Source organism: Phytophthora infestans, genomic scaffold (genome assembly GCF_000142945.1).
Source record: "Phytophthora infestans T30-4 supercont1.30 genomic scaffold, whole genome shotgun sequence".
In the NCBI taxonomy this organism is placed as follows: domain Eukaryota; phylum Oomycota; class Peronosporomycetes; order Peronosporales; family Peronosporaceae; genus Phytophthora; species Phytophthora infestans.
In genome coordinates this window covers 1,132,551-1,149,303 of record NW_003303729.1, presented here as the reverse complement: position 1 = coordinate 1,149,303, position 16,753 = coordinate 1,132,551, and the positions used below count along the sequence as shown (strand labels likewise).

Below are 16,753 nucleotides of genomic sequence, written 5' to 3'. Positions count from 1 at the left end.
TAGCAAAATTTTACGCATGATCGACGTACGTTAAAAATGCTATGCCTAGCAAACTGGTACAAGCAGGGTTGATCATTCCGGAATCCGCCACTTCAGGGTATGGTTTCTTCCGAAAGAGGGGTAGTCCAGTTGGACGACCACCCACAGTCTGCCGAACTATCATTGTCGTTCCAAAAGTTCTGTCGGAGTTCGTCGCCATCACCCGCCGTTTCATAGTCGGTATCGAGAAAGGCGACAGTGTCTGTAATAGGCCGATAACTGAAGGGTCGACGCGTGTAGTTTCGGTTGAACCCGATCATCATTGATCGGATAGGCATTGGTGTTTTAAACGCATGTTCACCCTCGGTCATCCCCTGTCTCGTGTAGTAGACACGACCTTTAGGTTTGCCACCCGCATAGCATGTTGTCGAGTCATAGAAGCCGGCGAAGGTGTTGGGGAGTAGCCGTGACCAGAAGACCCCAGTTGCAGGCTTCCACCAACTGCAACCGTAGACCTTGAAGCACTGCCAGCCGGCAGTAAATTCCACGTGAAGACCATTCGTCGACGGAATATTCACGTTTAGTGCCATGCTGTCTGCGCGAAATGAGAAATGAAAACATGTACCATGTCTTCACGGCGTGGGTTACACTTCGTTTGCAGTCAAAAGACAGCACTGCCTTGCGTGATCTCCAGGCAAAGTACTGTAGTGATAAATATACTTGAATTAATTCTAGTGATATAGTGGCCACCTGCCACCCCTATAAAGATCATGTTCAACACCCTGAAATCTAATTGAGAAACACGTGCCACAAACTGTTTTTTTGTGACGTGTGTAGAGTTTACAAAGTGAATTTAAATTCAAGTACACCTACTGGTATCCTTCAGACTCGAGCATTTCGCATGAGGACTTTCCGGAGCGCTTTCACCGCGTTAAAAATTAAAATAAGTTCTGGCGAATTTTGTTTTAGGAAATTGATTACCATCGGTTTCGGTAAGGCGACTCGAGTAATTTTGACAATGGCTCTGGACAAGCTCTGGTGCCTTTTGGGTTGCTTTACCGCGCGCCACACAGAGATCTTAGAAAAATATCACCAATTGAGAAGAAGAGCTCGTCCACTTTATAGGCTGCGAGCGGATCCGTAGACCCGTGCGGGATGTTAGAAAACGCGAGGCAGGCTTCCAGTACTGGCTACCGATTGAAAGGAAGTTGTGATTTTGTATTCTTAGTCGACGCCCAAGTTAGAGATGTGGGCCGAACGGGTTTAAATTGACCCGCGTATGGGGAGTAGGTCAGTTTCAGCTACGGTTTATCGTGCGGTAGCCTGCACCATTCCTCGACATTCTCGTTCGAAGCAACCTTGTTAAACGTAGCGCTGAAATACGAGTAGCCATCCAGTAGTGTTGGTGGAACATGCTTCACCCAAAAAGGAGTTTACGCAACGTGACAAGTCCATTGTATTTGTAATCCAGTGTATATGTTACGCTGTATATTTGTTAGGCTGTATAGCTCCTCTGCAAGTCTGATGATTTTACTCGCTCCGACAGCCATGCTACATCTTAATAATGTCGAGCATTTTTTTAAGTATGTTTAATCATATCTCAGCAATAACTGTATCAGCACTTTACTGACTCCGCTCAAGGTAATTTCCAAGTTGACAGGCGTACTAGAAATTGGCCTCTCGTCCATAGTGCGCTGTCAGACCAGTTTATCATTGCAGTAGAGAAAGACCTTAGTCGGTACCTCTTTCAAATTTGGTTGCACCTAAGTGGTTGAGCCGATTCGATATATATGGAAGGCAGGATGTCCATATCTCATGCCCACACCTCGTTGCAGCTTGGAGCTGCAAAAATCATGCTGAGAGGGGTAATCTGCCGGCTCAAGCCCCTCATCGACCTAGAGTAATAATATCGATCCCGAGCTTGTTGGTGACTGGGGTGAGAGCTTCCGTCGCAATGGCTACTGTACCTTGATACTATAATAGTAGTAGGAATACACCTGGCTAGAGTCTCTACCAAAATACCGCTGCTATCATAGCAGAATCGCTATTCTGTTCGATGACAGGCAATTACTACTGTATGACATATTTTGAGTGGAGAACTGTTTGTTATTATAGATGGAGGAAATATTAAGGAAATATAAAACTTATGGTAGAAATGATTCGAAAACTCGAATAAAATGATCGACATATCCGAAACCGAGGCTAGGATAATTACACAAGCTTATCCACTCATGAAAAAGTCGCCGTTAACCTTCCACTCTTCGTCGCCACTTCCTGCGTTTGTGTCTTCGTTTCCCACCACATTCGGCTCAAACCAATTCGACGATGGACCCTCGTCCTGGCCAGAGCCCTCGGTCTGGTTGCCTTCGTCACCAACACCGACGGAGGTTTCGTCGTCCAGATGCAAAGACTCTATCCGTTCAAAAGGTTGACGAAGCTGCACGCACTTTCGAGCGATATTAGCTGGGTAGGAACCCCACAGAGGTCGAGCGGAGATTGACCGAATAGCCTGTGGAGTCTTGAAGGTGTGCAGGCCGTCGCGTGCCTCCTTTTCGGTGTAGTAGTATTCGTCACTATTGCAGTGACTACTCTCGTAAAAGTCGACACTCCACTGAGCTGGGAGATTTCGCCACGCAATGGACGTGGCAGCATTCCAACCACCACAATCCTCAAACGAGATTCAAACCGCTTCAGAGGGGTCCTGGTATGAAAAGTAGGCCTCGTTTTCCAGAACGATGCGCAGCTCGAAAGTGTTGGTGTTCGCCATGATGCCAGCGTCAGCAAAATTAAGTGATTAGGGGCGGGGAAAATGAGTAGTGATGAAAATGCGCTGAGCATGTTGAAATTCAACATCATCAGTGGGGCTACTTGGTTGCCACCTACCATGCAGCCATTTAACCAGTCTTCCATTTTGCTATCTTGTGTGGATCGGTTAGTGGCTTGAATTACAGTGTGTGTCGGGAAATAGACTATGTTAGGTGGTATGATATCCTGTGTGGATCGCTGTTAGTGGCTTGAATTGTGGGTGGCGGGAAATAGACTTTGTCAGGTGGTAGAAAAAAATATAGTCCCACCTAGAATCGTGGAAAAAAGTATGGAGAAGCACTCGTCATTTCTCATTTATCGCTGAAGCAGCCAAGTATTTAAGACTTAACACAGCAATGCCAATACTAGGTAACGTGTTGCAGATGGACTTGTTTTTTCAAGATGGACGTCATGTCGAATGGATCAACCCCTCGGACTACGTCTGCCATTCGCTCTCGTGCCCCAGTTTGCCTCTTACCGCTCTGGTTGGTTGGTGAAGCGTTCCGCTGAACAAAGTCGCTGCGTTTTATGAGACGACGGACGTCTTTTTCGAAATCTGTACCGATGTATTTGTGATCAAAGAGAGACCGGTCTCGCTGGAGTTACCGATGGCACCTACCGCATCGATTTCAGTAAGTGTTATTACTAAATAATTACAAAATATTTATTACAGCTGCTAACCCATGTATATTACTATTCACGTTTAGTAGTATTCACGTTTATTAAAGATCGCTGGACTCTGGTAGCACTCGGCAGTTCTTGCTCGGTGTATGAAAGAAAACGTTACCGACATTCATTTGTACCTTGGATGTACATGTTTGTGCGTACGAAGCATGAATTTGCCAACAAAACGTTATTCTCTACAGCTAAGCGATTCGTCGCTGATTACTTCAACGATTCTTTGGTTTTAAAGTACGGAAGCCAAGATCATGCTTCCTACATTGCTACAGCTTTTTCCTCCATCTGGCCTGGTATCAAAATACTCAATTGTTATCCACACCTTATCAGAAAAGCGTTTGAAAAAGCTGGCCTATTGAATGACTCTGGATTCTACAGTTCTTACGTCGAGATGAATATATACCTCCTCGAGCAAGCGCGTATCGAAGAACAATTTACGGCAATGGCTGAGCGAATAGTTAAATATTGGAGCGACAAAAACGAACAAGCGTACGCGGATTGGTTCAAAAGCCAGTATTTGGGCGCTCTATGGGGTACATGGTTTGCTACTTCTGCTGTGCCTGGTGTTTTGCCGTCACAAAACCCCATCGAATCCCACAACAAAGTGATAAAAACGGTGTGCACTCTGCAGCTACATGCAGCGACCTCAGTCGTTTTGAATGACACCCTCCCAGCGATCCTTTTGCTGAACAGTGACAAAAAGATATTCCGATACGGTCATTTCTGCGAAGGTAATATTTAACTTTTTCATCATAATATGTTTGACTAAATTAAAAATTGTTTGAGGTCCTGTTCGGTTGAACACGCACGAGTGTTTTTTCGTGAAAAAATCATAGGAAGCAATACCTCATCTTGGATTCCCCAACAAAACTGAGCTCCATTGTTTTCAATACTTGGGAATACGCTGTTTACCCTAAAAACCAGTGTGGAGTGGAAGTCACCGATGCCCGAGTCTCCAGGTTTTTTTCATCATTTATCTAACTTAATATATCAGCATAACTTTCAATGTTTGTATGTCATACAGATATCTCGACTCGAAAAAAGGAAAAGTACGGAAAAGGTCCAAAGTTCCTGATTTTAATCTCTCTTTTGCCTCTGTAGTGAATCCTAGGTATTTCACCTTGGTTTCCCTCATAGTTCAACGGAGACGACCCAAGGGCGCCTGGCAGCTTTGCCATCTTCAGGCGATGGGTCTGCGTGTCTTCCCAGTCGGGCTAGTAAGGTCCGACCCGGGTTTTATATTAGGAACCAGGCCAACTACATATCATCTTTCTTATAACTTTCCCAGCGAACTTTCTGAGGGACGCCTTAGAAAGAAGCTGATAATTAGCTCGATCTGGTTACCATCAGACTCGAGACTCATTCTACGATTTACCCGATACAATACACTTGGCTATAAGTTCCAGCGGGGGTGGCTCCCGCTTTGTCGAGTGTTGATTGGTTTTTTGCCCGGGATTTACTACAGCCTCATTGCACGAGGTTTTAGTACATCCTGATGCACCTACTTCAGACTTTCAGCTGAGCTTGACCCCTACAGTACCGTCGGATCAGGTAACATTGTGTAAAATGTTGAGATGCAAAAAATAATTTTAACAATTTATCCTTACAGATTCTGGCTGTTCGGTCACGATATCGCTGTGATTGTAAGGGGTTTTGGACTACTGGCTGGGTTTGCAGTCATGTTATTGCAACACTTGCCCTGATGAAGCAATATGACCTGCAAACAGCAACCGCTCACATGCCTGTTCGGAAACAGAGTGGGGGTCAGCGAAAAAAAACAAATTGTCTGAGCAAGGACGACTCTAGATACTTCGAAGTTGGAAAACTGGAAAAACAATTCGTTTAAAAACCATCCTTTTTCAATTGGGTGGAACGTGACCAAACAACTTCCAGTTGAAGACACCGAAGTAAAAATCACGTTGAGAAATGTACCTGGCCGAGTTGTGGATTGGCAAAATTGTATTGGGCCAAGAGGTGTCTATAACTGGGCGGTTGAGTTCAACAATGGTGCTAGGGAATTGCTGGAAGTGGATCAATTGGCTGCGCTGATTAACAAGTGCCACCACGAAGGGCTAAACGCTACAGCGCGTCTTTTCTAGTCGAAGCGTGACTCACGACATCGTGGTGATAACCATAGTAGTTCTAATACCACATGCTTTGCATAATACATACAGAAGTATCGATTTCCATCCAATGGAAATTGTATTGAAAAGCATCCGATTTTGTATAGCAGATAAGCCGCACCCTTAAATCCTTATTGAAAGCCCAAGCCGCATTTGCATTAGCTTTAAGTCAAAGCCTTTGACTTGCTCCCCGGCAGCAGAAATGTAGAGAGAGCGACAACGATCTACTTTAGCAGACCGTTTCCAGAAAGCCTTCGACTGCGAAATGTCCCATCAAGTGACACAAAGATCGCTACTGTTCTCCTAGCGTGCCCCTCATGGCATGCTACTGCCCGGTAATATCCCGTTTGCCGCAGTGCTGGTAAGACCAAACGGACGGAGCGACGTAGTGCACTCTTTCGTTTGTAGTATAATGTCAAAATTTCGAAATCATCTCTCGTCTGGGACCCCTCGCAGAAATGAAGGTTGAGGTAGAAGGAAAATGGCGGTGCGTCTAATCAACGAATCCGTTCGACGTCTCGATTGGAGCCAAGTTAGGCATTTGCCGAGTCCTGCAGACGGCAGCGACGGGGCTCCATTCGATCTGTACAATGCAACCCGATACGACTATAAAAGCTACGTTCAGTCCGAGAGACAAGGGCTGCGATCGCGTCTACTTTCGTGTCACGACAACAGCATCCGTATTGTCAAGTTGCCGGGGGCATTGCACGAAAGAGTTGTTGGGGGCATCAACCGGGCAATAACAAACGCAACTGGAACCGATGAGAACGACTTGGTGTCTACTGTAGTGGAGCGAGATATTTTGGAAACCACGAGGACACTTGGCAGCCGACGTTGCTGCCCTAATAGCGTATCTCGAGCCAGACGCCAGCTTTAGTCCTCGCGAGCACCTCGATGGAGTACTACTTCTCAGGGGTTTTGCCTGGCCAGAATATCACACGCTGAAAGTGGAGACTGGGATTACCCAAACCTGGCAAACACGTGGTGGCTGTCGATGCGTGGAGACAATGTCCGGGCGTGCAATACATTCTCTGCATTCCTATCAGCGCGGGTATCAGCGTCTGCGAGTATCCATCGACAATGAAGAGTTTGAAGATCCTCGCATGCAGCCGACGACTATTGTGATCAATTCTGCCCTGGAGCTTAACGCTTGACGCTTGTTGGGGCTCCCACTGGGCGCTAATCTACATGATGGTTTCATGTCATCCCGTTCAGTTCGACCTCTTTGACGTCGTGTGGTAGTCGGCCATTCAAATAAGACGGGTAAGGCCATCACGCAAGAAAGGGCTCAAGCTACCCCTCCTGCTGCAAACGGACAACCCCCACGCCGCTGCCAGCGTCTTCGGTAGCCACGTATCCCTCGCAGCTATATCACATTTGTTTTCTCTCTTATGTTCGCCCTCTACTTATTTTGATGAATGACGCTGGTGGAGACTAATTTTTTTCTAGATGGGTCTACTCATTGAGGAAGTCTGTAGAGTTGGTGAGAAAGTTGATAGACTTGAGAGCTGCTATTGTTTGCTCAGTTATCTTCAGTAAACTATATTACGAAGACTTTTTATTTACAACAATCTGCTCTGGTGTCCTTTATGTTAAACACATATCCGACTACTGTATATATTAGCCACCTGCTTGAAAACTTCTTGTCAGTCGTGAATCCACTGATTAGTTTTTCCAAAATATTTTTTGATCAACTGTAAACCGCCTGAACAATCAACGCAGTGTAGCTAACAAACTTTTCATAAATACATTCATTTGGCTATATGGCTCGAGATACATCGGCAAAATGCGCGTATCTTCGGGCCTATTTACATCCGTTCCTCCTATCTACTTACACTGTTTCCATCTTTCCGTCTTTTAACTGTACCAACTTCAACGTCTGCAGCGTCCAGATCCACCGCGCCAGTATGAAGCAGCACAAGCTAGCAGCCACTTCCAGCAGCTGCAAAGCTCTAACCGCAAAAAATAAACTACAAGGCGGAGTATCTAACTCCAATAGAGTCTGAAACTCCCTTCGATGTTTCCAATACGGCGAGTGGCCCACATCGTGATCAGATCTTCTCTCTGCCAAGTACTCTCCACACCATTGCAACTCTCCGAAGCTCAGTAGCTCCACGGCCGCCAATACCTCTGCGATATGATCCGCTCCGAACTTTACTTGGAGTTCTTCTCCTTCTGCTGTGATGTTTCCACAGAGCTTGCACAGCTGCATCTTGTTCTGATAGTCCCAGAGTTGCACATCGTCCTTAAAACCTTCGCAACTCGTGGCAATTCGTCTGCCCGGGGCACGATCCGAATCCACAGGCCAATTATGCAGTGGGAAGATCTGTCGGGCCTCTGCTACGCTGCCGAGCTCGCAGACTTGCAGTCCTTTAGCGTGACAAAAGACGTCGTTTACTTGCTGTTCGAAGAGTCCTTCGTGGTCCGCGTACGTGTCGGCCGTCCAGGGTGTATCCGGTCCTCTGTGTGACGCTATGGAGGTCAACAACGCAGCGTCCACCAGCGCTGCGACAGCGAGTGCGGTAGCCACTATTTTTGCAGTTTTTAGCGCTAGAGTGACGGGCATTTCTACCCAATGGAGAGCGAGAAGAGCTCCGCCGAGAGCAGCCAACAAGGCGCCAAGCGTGATGGCCAACTTATCCACCGCTGTAAGTGTCTGCAGCACTTGCATCTTCTCTGGGGACGCACGAGCCTGTCGAACTACGTAGCCGACTTCCAGTAGCGGAAGAGCACCGAGAGAGCATAATGCCACACCGCCCACCAGCAGCTGCAGTGCGGGACGCTTCGTGGTCTCCATGAGGAATACTTAAGTAAAGGGCTCCATGAGGCGGGTGTCGCAAGTAAAAGGACGCAAAGAAGATGTGGATTGGCCCTAAATTTTGTTTGATATAGCAACGATTAGCTGAAATGATGCAGAAATCATCATTAGCTAGAAAAATCCATGATTGTGTGGCACTAGCGAATGGTGATGATGCCCCATTCTATCGACACTGTCGATTCGACAGCACGCTCCCGATCAGATGACACATCAAGGCGTCTACACCGAAACTGCATGAGCGCGGCAGGGCACACCTCGCGTTACATGTATGGCTGGCTTAACCTGTAAGAGTTGGTGGTGCGGGATGTACTGGGTGCACCAATGAACCTATTGGCATGGGTACAGTATCTTCCGACGGGTCAGGTAACTTACCTGAGGTAAGTCACCTGAGGTAACGAACGTCCTTCAAGCTCGATACCGTGCAGGAATGGCCATTCTACCACGGCAACATTGGCGATGGTGTCGTGACAAAGCAGCCTTGACGAGTATCCACCGACTGGAACGTGTTGCATAGTGCAAATTCCCGTGACCAGTTGCTGGTCCACCCACCGGTTCAACGCACCATTTGCCGGTGCTGGCTCATGCTGTAGTGAGTGGAGCAGGCAACCCGATTCAAAGTCGTACATTTCTATCCGTGACGCAACGACACGCGAGCACACCACGAGCACAGGCCCCCACCAGACCACCAGCGTCTGGGCCGCAGTGGCTGCCCTATTAACACCAGCGCCACCTACTTTAGGCTTGGGGTTGCCACTGAGTTCCTTGCAACTTGACAATACTTGCCATTCGCCTGCTTCCGATGTGCAGGCAAATACGTAGACGTTGCCCTTCCTCGTTGCCACTGCGAGCCTTGTGTTGCAGACAGAGAAGCTCAAGCTTGTGACCCGTGGAGCTGTGAGCACTCTGGTAAATACGCTGGTCCCAAAAGTTGCTAGCACGTCATCCTCATGGGTATACAGCCTCCTCAAGAACAGTCTACCATCCATGGTACCTATGGCTGCTGTGTGGCCATCGCTAGAGAACTTGACCAAGCACACAGGAATCCTATCGTGCACTCTTGCAACTGGCGTATCCTCAGCGCTATTGCGACCATTCTCTGCATTGCACAGCAGTGTTTTATACAGCAGACAGCCAAAGGAAGTGCCCACTATCAGTAGAAACTCCGACGCGTCGTCAAGTCTCGTCGTAGTCCCGGATCTCTTGATGATGTCCATTGACGTCACGGAGTATCGCAGCTGCAGTCTCACCAGAGCCTTGAAGTCATCACTACTGTAGAGCACCACGCTCCGATCGTGCGCTGTGGCAATCACCGCTCCATCGTTTGTCCAGCACTGGCAGAAGCTCAAAGGCTTCTCCACCGCAGCAGGCAGCACTTTCAGGATGCGCAACCAGCTGTCACTGTCTTCGTCGCTCATGCTATTTTGCAGCACCACCAGCTCTCCATCCGCGCCCAGCACGCTGCAGAGTCCGCGCGTGTCTTCGAGCGGTGCAGCGATTGTACCATTCCAAGTTGGAAACGGCGGGAAGCCCTCGAGCTTGGCGGAGCGAACACGCAGCTCGGCGTCGTCCGCCATTAGACGGATGATTCCCTAAAAAAAGTGACGCTGGTCGTACCGTAAAGTCCCGTTTCTATGCATAAACGATTTCGTCAAGATTCTCCATCGTACATGTATACAAGTACATGTATATACGTACCCGTGTGTCCATCACAGTTGTCACCGAGAAAATGGTAACGCCGGTCTTTAGATTTCAGAGAGAAAAGGTCGAAAAGCACCAATCTGAAACGGGAGCGCTGCATCCGTCGCCATATTTTTTGGATGACCAGTTGCCGCGACAGGGTGCAACTCCCAAGTGGTTTTCTTACATCCAGCCGTTACGGCTGCTGGAAAAGGGGACGCGGTACAAAGGCGATTTCGGATTACAAGCACAATTTCAAAAGTTGATGGGGAGTGAATTCGAGCAGACGCAGAATCGGAAGAAGAGAGAGAGAGAAGCAAAAGAGAAGCGACGCCACTGATAGACAGAACACAACAAAAGTGACGCCATTTTTAATTTGGACGAAGAGACGCAACAACAGGAAATGTTACACGCTGCGTTTGGCATCCGACGTGCTCTGAGAGTGAGTGGCAACAACAGACACGGGCAACTGCTGGCTCGCAATGCACTGCACTTGGAGGTGAACCCGAGACTATCAGCGAAAAATGGCAATGCAGGAACTGCCACCCGAATTTGTGCACATCACTGGCGCCACGCGGCAGGAGAGGAGAGCGCTAGCAACAAACTAGCAGTGGTCGCAGCTGTAGCTGCCATCACAGCTCTTGCAACTAGGAATACGATGTGTGAAATGCTAGAAGATGCGAGTTCAGACGACGACTCGGTAGTCCGACGAGGCAACTGCAACTTGTGTGCCAGCCACGGCAATAGCGACAATATGTCGGTCTACTTCGACGCCGAGTACGAACCGAAGAAGTTGCTTGGCTGTGGCACTTTTGGCGTTGTGATGCAGTGCGTTCACAAGCAAACTGGACGCGTGGCAGCAGTGAAGATGGTGCAGGAGATTGCAGGGAACCGAGAGGAGGTGGAGCGCGAAAAAACGGCGCTAGAGCGTCTGGAACGTGCTGGTGGTCACGCAAGTGTCGTGGGCTACGAAGGGTCCTACTTCCATAACGATTTCCATTATATTGTGCTGGAATACGTGTCTGGCACCTCGCTCCATTCGTTTATGGAGAGACATCGCACACTAAATGCTACATGGTCACTGCAACTCGTGGCTCAGTTGGCCAGTGCACTACTGTTCATGCATCAACAGGATATTATCCACCGCGATCTCAAGCCTGAAAACATTATGACACTCGTCAACGATAACGGTACACGTCGTGGCAAGCCAAATGAACACGTCACACTCAAAATTATTGACTTTGGGTGTGCTGGACGGGCATCGCAGCCGGAATCTGCGGACAAGGCGCGCACGACTCTGTCGGGGACTCGTTGCTATTGGCCTCCAGAGGTCCTTCAGCGTCATGACATGACGACCGCCATGGATATGTGGGCGCTCGGGTGCATCCTGTACATCCTCATTTCAGGCCGCCACCCGTTCGACCTCACGGGCTGCTCTGCCGAAGACGAAATTATTCGACGTATTAAGGACGAATCGGTGTCTTTCCTATTGCCTGTGTGGCATGACGTCCCTGCAGAGACCAAGGAATTGATCCGCGGACTGCTCGTAAAGAACCCACGTCGTAGACTGTCGGCAGACCAAGTGTTGGCGCACCCAGCCATTGCTGCGGCAGCTAAGGAGTTGTAGTGAGTATTGTTTGTGTAAAATACTTCGCTTAAATTGCTCTACCATTATTTGACTCACATTTTAGCGACTTTAGATTACAAAACTTAAATGAGCTATAGGTTTTATTCTGCTTTTATAATTTTTGTTTAAATTATTTGATATTAATTTATGTACATGTACTACTATTACCGGTAATACCGGTCAAGATGGTGCTACTCCACTTCAAGGTTGTAAAGTAACCAAAACATTTCGAAAATTATTTTCAGCTTTTTACATTAGAATTTATGCCACTTCACAAATTTGTTGAGTAAACGCACTCCGAACTTCAAAGTGTTTATTCGCAGCTCAAAGCGGATCAGCCCCCGTGCCCGCGAGCACTTCATTGCCATTCCTCGCCCTCACTTATCAATCTTCTCCCAAGCCCCCAACCAAGCCAAGCCTCCACCTACCCCATGATACCCGGAGCCCCGCACCCTGCATTTTCCAGAGCTCGTGTCCTCGACAGCCACCGCGCCGGCGGTGACTGGATGCTTCTGGCCGCCCACAACGGCATCCCCGCCACCACAGCACGTCAAATTGTGGAAGTAGGACGGGTGGAGCTGCTCCCGCGCGGAGGAGCCCGTCCGTCCAACTTAAAAAGCACTCCGGAGATCGAGGCGGCACTCGAGGAGTACCTCGAAGGAAATTGCACCTACACTCTCAGTGCAATATGAGACATGGTGCAATTCGACTTCGGCGTGGGCGAGCACATGAATGCAGGAAACCTCGTCGTATTTTACGATGATACAAATTATAGCGTGTATTGCTAACGTAGCCAAGGGCGTGCCAGAAGGGGCGAGCGGGCGACGGTCGTCTAACCGCCATCCAGGGGTGCTAACCCGCAAGTACAGTGCGCCGTTTCAACGGATTTAGGGCTGGTGAATTATAGGTTACAAAGGGGCAGCATCTGCATGGATGCTGACGCTGCTTTCGCTGAGAAAATCTACAATAAAGACAAGTCCTCGCCAATCTTTCAAGAGCACTTCCAGGGCAAGAAAATCGTTGTCGCTCTCGACAACGCCCCTGCCCATAACCAAACGGAAGCACGCGTCGCTGAAAGAGCCGATTTCGTACTTCTACGACTAGCTCCATACTCTCCAATGTGTAACCCCATTGAAGGTACGCAATATACTGTATTACAATATATATTTTAAATGTTCAACTAATCGACTTTTTAGCTAGTACTACAGGGTTTTCAGACTTTTCAAGGCCAAGATCAAGGCCGACCTTGCCTTGTCCCGTGAAGAGCTGGTTGTGGAGCGTCCTCGCGGGACGGTTACGGCTGCTCGGATAGAAATACTTGAGCACGCGGCGAGACGCCGCATCGGATGGATCGACTTGCGCCTTGTTAGCAGGATGCCACTGCATAGCCAGCATGCCGCTGCTGCCGCGGAGCGCATAAAGGACATGCAGAGGACCACTTTGCTCTGCGTTTTCACCACTTTGAATTTTCTTTTTAGTGTTACTTTTTCCTAAGCAAATTTTTGTTTTCGCATTTTTTAAAACCCGTTTTGATGTGGGGTAGCACCATCTTGACCTGGCAAAGGTGTAGTACGATATTGTGGGATCTATATCGAACGGTGAATCAATCGGGCGAGCCTGCTAAATAGACTTGTTTTGTGCGATACGATAGAATTTACTTCACTTAACAAGACAGCGTCGAGCAGAATTATTCAAACGAGCCTAAGTACGAATCACGATTTAACAGTAAGCACTCTAAGCGAAAGCGAGGCGTCTCCTGTATCTCTTGAACACTTATACGCTACAGAATGAGAAGTTGTGGTCGCCCAAAAAAATTATCGAGCCCTCATCATTTCGAGGAATCTTGAGCGTTTATGAAATATTTTCCGCCTATTTGATTTTTTTACGCTTGTACATGTAATGGTGCGCATACAGCACCCATAGCAAAACATATTTTTATTTATTTAAAGTGTTGTGTCGCTCCTTTTGCGCTGTGCGGGCCACCTCTAGAATAATTTCATCTGTTAAAGAAGGTAATATTTTATAAAAAGTTTGTTATTTTCAACCATCGCTCACAGCCACACTTTCGCGACGATGTAACGGGGTACGTAGCCCCATATGTACCCCTTGTTGCATGAAGTGTGATACATCAAAACTTCGGGATACATGGTACATGGTACCAGGGTCGTCAGATGCCAACCATTGGCTGATGACAATGATTTACTATTAGGTGACTTATAGTTTGTGTATTTAGCTCAAGCTTAGCCTACCTATAAATGCATTCAGTTTGCAACTTTCCTTAAATTGGTCACTTTGCTTCCTAAGGCAAAAGGGAAATGTGAACTACTGTTCACTGAGAGTTTGTAAATTCTCGGAAGCCGACTACCTCTAGCGCAAGGTGCTGAGTGAGACATGAGAAGTTTTCGAAATCCGTGGCCTCATCACTGTAAGGTGATGGGGCATCCTTGTGGCCTTGGGTCATAAGGCAGGGTGGATGGATTGAGACGGCCGCCGACGAGGTCATAGGATGTCGTTAGTGTAACTAAGTGACAACCATGTTCCATAACAAATAAACAAAAAGGTGCTGAGTGACCCCGTCGCACTAGGTAGCACCTGTAGTCAATCCACGCCAACGCGGGTAGACTACCTGAACCTCTCTGAAGTTTGTCGCCATGGATAGGAGCGACTTCTCCCATCTGAACGGCTCACATATCGAGTCGCTTCGGAAGATGGCTGGCATCTTCGGGATGGAGGCCGTGCAGAGCCTGGTGGCATTAACACCGGCGGGGCAGCTCGAGTGTGTCAATGCGTTTGACGCCTACGAGCGAGGGCTCATGGCACATGTGCGGGTAAACCTACAGGCTCCGGCGGCGGAAACAAGTTCGCCACACCCGAAGCCAATACGGCTGAAGGTATGAAGGGAAGGAAGGTAAGAACCTTCACTTCTGGGCTCGAGTGAAGGTTCTCCCCTTCCTTCCTTTCATACCTTCGGCCGTATTGGCTACGCAGCTCTGATCTTGAGCAGCGCGACACTCGATGCTTTGGCTGCGGGAAGCTGGGCCACTTCAAGCGTGACTGTCCCGCGGAGAGACACTGCAGGTGGACTTTCCCCAAGTCCGTCCTCAAGGGTCGCTGGCAGAAGCAAGGATCCCGGGGACAGGGGAGCCCCGAAGACCAAAGGGGACGGGGCGCTCTACTAAGGAGGAACTAAGTCTGTGTGAGAGGTGCGCGGGTGGCGCGTGCCACGGGGACTTATCCGCTGAGAGTCTTCGCACTCTCGAATCAGTGAAGAGCAGCGACGGGCTGCTTGTAGTACACGGATGTGTTTGGGAGCACGAGCACCCCTATATAATCTTGATCGATTCTGGGTCGTCGAAGAGCTTCGCACGCCGCTAGACGGTTGCCCATATTAGCAACAAGTTGTCCGATGTTCTGAGAGAGAGCAAATGCAACGGGGCACTGTCAGTGCGACTGGTCGACGGGAAGGTCGTCACTGTCCCCAACATCCAAATTGATCGTGCCGTCAAGTTTAGAGACTTCGACAGCCCAGAACAGTTTACTGTTCTCGACATGAATTTCTTCGATTTGAACGTGGGTATATGCTCTGGCTCGAGAGGCACGAGCCCTGGATCGACTGGCGAGGCAAGGCAATCGGTGCTGTCGCCCTGTGAAGCCCGACAGAGCATTGATGAGTTATGTTCCCACCTCTGTCAGAACCCGGGGCGCCCGCAGGAGCTTCCAGGGAACTGAAGCATCCGGCAGGTGCTTGGGAGTCGTCGACGTATATGACGACGCCGAGGAAGCTTCGATGGCGGCGGCACTAAGCTGGCCAAGTGGGTATCTTAGGTCCACAAGTGGGTAACATAGTTCCGCAGACAGCTGCAGCTGTCACGAACGCTGGTAGTAGCGTGTCCAAGGTGGATAAAGGGTTCCAGTCCCAGACCTTAACGGAAGAGGAAGACGTCGGATACACTTCCTGCGTGGGTAACACAGTGCCACACGAGGTTGCCCAGACCATAACTGAAGAGGAAAACGCGACTTGCGCTTCCTGTGTAGGTAACATTGCACCACACGAGGCCTTGAGTGCCTCGAATGTCGGCATCATGACATCCCCAGACGTGGGTGGCGAAGTTTGTCACGGTCGCCGTCGACGACGACGACGCCACCGAAAGTCGGATCCGAATCTCGTTCAGATCGACGTCGCTTCAAGCGACTCGGAGTTCAGGTCCCGAGCACCTCCGGCACAGCCGGTGGAAGAGTGTTATCACATCTTCGATGGTGAGCCCGTTATACTCGTCAAGGCATCTGGTGTCCACTTAGAACCGTTGCCAGAGGTTGTAGAGATACGGGACCTCAAGAAAACGATGACCGAGTCTCTCCTGGCCGGCTGAGGAGATTGCCGAGGTGGTGCTCATAAGACCAAATGCCACTCAAGGGGAGTTAAACACCTCCTCTGTCTTGAACAAGGACGTCCTAGAATAGCTGAGCAAGCAGCATCAGACCCGCTTGGACTCTGGAATCCTTAAGAACCCCAAGGATTCGGTGTATCCTTTGGTGGCGGAGTATGCGGACGTGGTGAGCAAGCACCCACCATCCCAACTCCTACCGGATCGAGGCATCCAGCATGAGATCGATCTCGTGTCTGGCACAAAGTACTGTGTCTCGAGACAATGGCCTCTTCCACGCGAACAGTGCGAGGTCATCGATACTTTCTTCGCTGCGAAAGCGAAGGCACGCATGGTGTGGGAGTAATAGTCCCCGCACTCGACGTCAATTTTCTGCCAAGTCGGAAGTGGCGTCTAATTCACGCTTTTAACAAGCTGAACAACGCGGCGGTGCCGGTCCAGACACCAGTCCTACGGAAGGATGTGTTGTTGAACAACATGGCCGGAAGTGTACTGTACTGTGCGCTTAGTTTCGTAGACGGATACTACCAGATCCTGATGTGCGAGAGCGACATTCCACTCACCGCGGTGAGCACTCCATGCGACATGTTTTGGGGGGTGACCCGTCATGCCGCAGGGCTTGTCTAACGCCCCGGCGAAGCCTGGTGACGCAGCTGGTCAT

At 49.1% G+C, this 16,753-nt stretch overlaps 3 protein-coding genes across 3 annotated transcripts; 1 reads left to right on the top strand and 2 right to left on the bottom strand.

The window, feature by feature from the left end:
• Positions 1-2,200: 2,200 nt before the first annotated feature.
• Positions 2,201-2,746, bottom strand: PITG_13916 (uncharacterized protein; the record flags this gene model as incomplete). Its single annotated transcript, XM_002899537.1, has 2 exons — positions 2,201-2,416; positions 2,666-2,746. 2 exons carry the CDS (start codon positions 2,744-2,746, stop codon positions 2,201-2,203), a joined length of 297 nt encoding a protein of 98 aa, XP_002899583.1.
• Positions 2,747-6,118: 3,372 nt separating this feature from the next.
• On the bottom strand, positions 6,119-9,977 carry PITG_13915 (uncharacterized protein; the record flags this gene model as incomplete). The annotated part of the gene is made up of 6 exons (XM_002899536.1): positions 6,119-6,168; positions 6,550-6,769; positions 7,453-7,527; positions 7,714-8,047; positions 8,686-8,730; positions 8,776-9,977. The coding sequence occupies 6 exons, from the start codon at positions 9,975-9,977 to the stop codon at positions 6,119-6,121; spliced, it is 1,926 nt and encodes a 641-aa protein (XP_002899582.1).
• A 506-nt stretch (positions 9,978-10,483) lies between these two features.
• On the top strand, positions 10,484-11,707 carry PITG_13914 (protein kinase, putative; the record flags this gene model as incomplete). The annotated part of the gene is made up of 1 exon (XM_002899535.1): positions 10,484-11,707. The coding sequence occupies one exon, from the start codon at positions 10,484-10,486 to the stop codon at positions 11,705-11,707; it is 1,224 nt and encodes a 407-aa protein (XP_002899581.1).
• Positions 11,708-16,753: the final 5,046 nt, after the last annotated feature.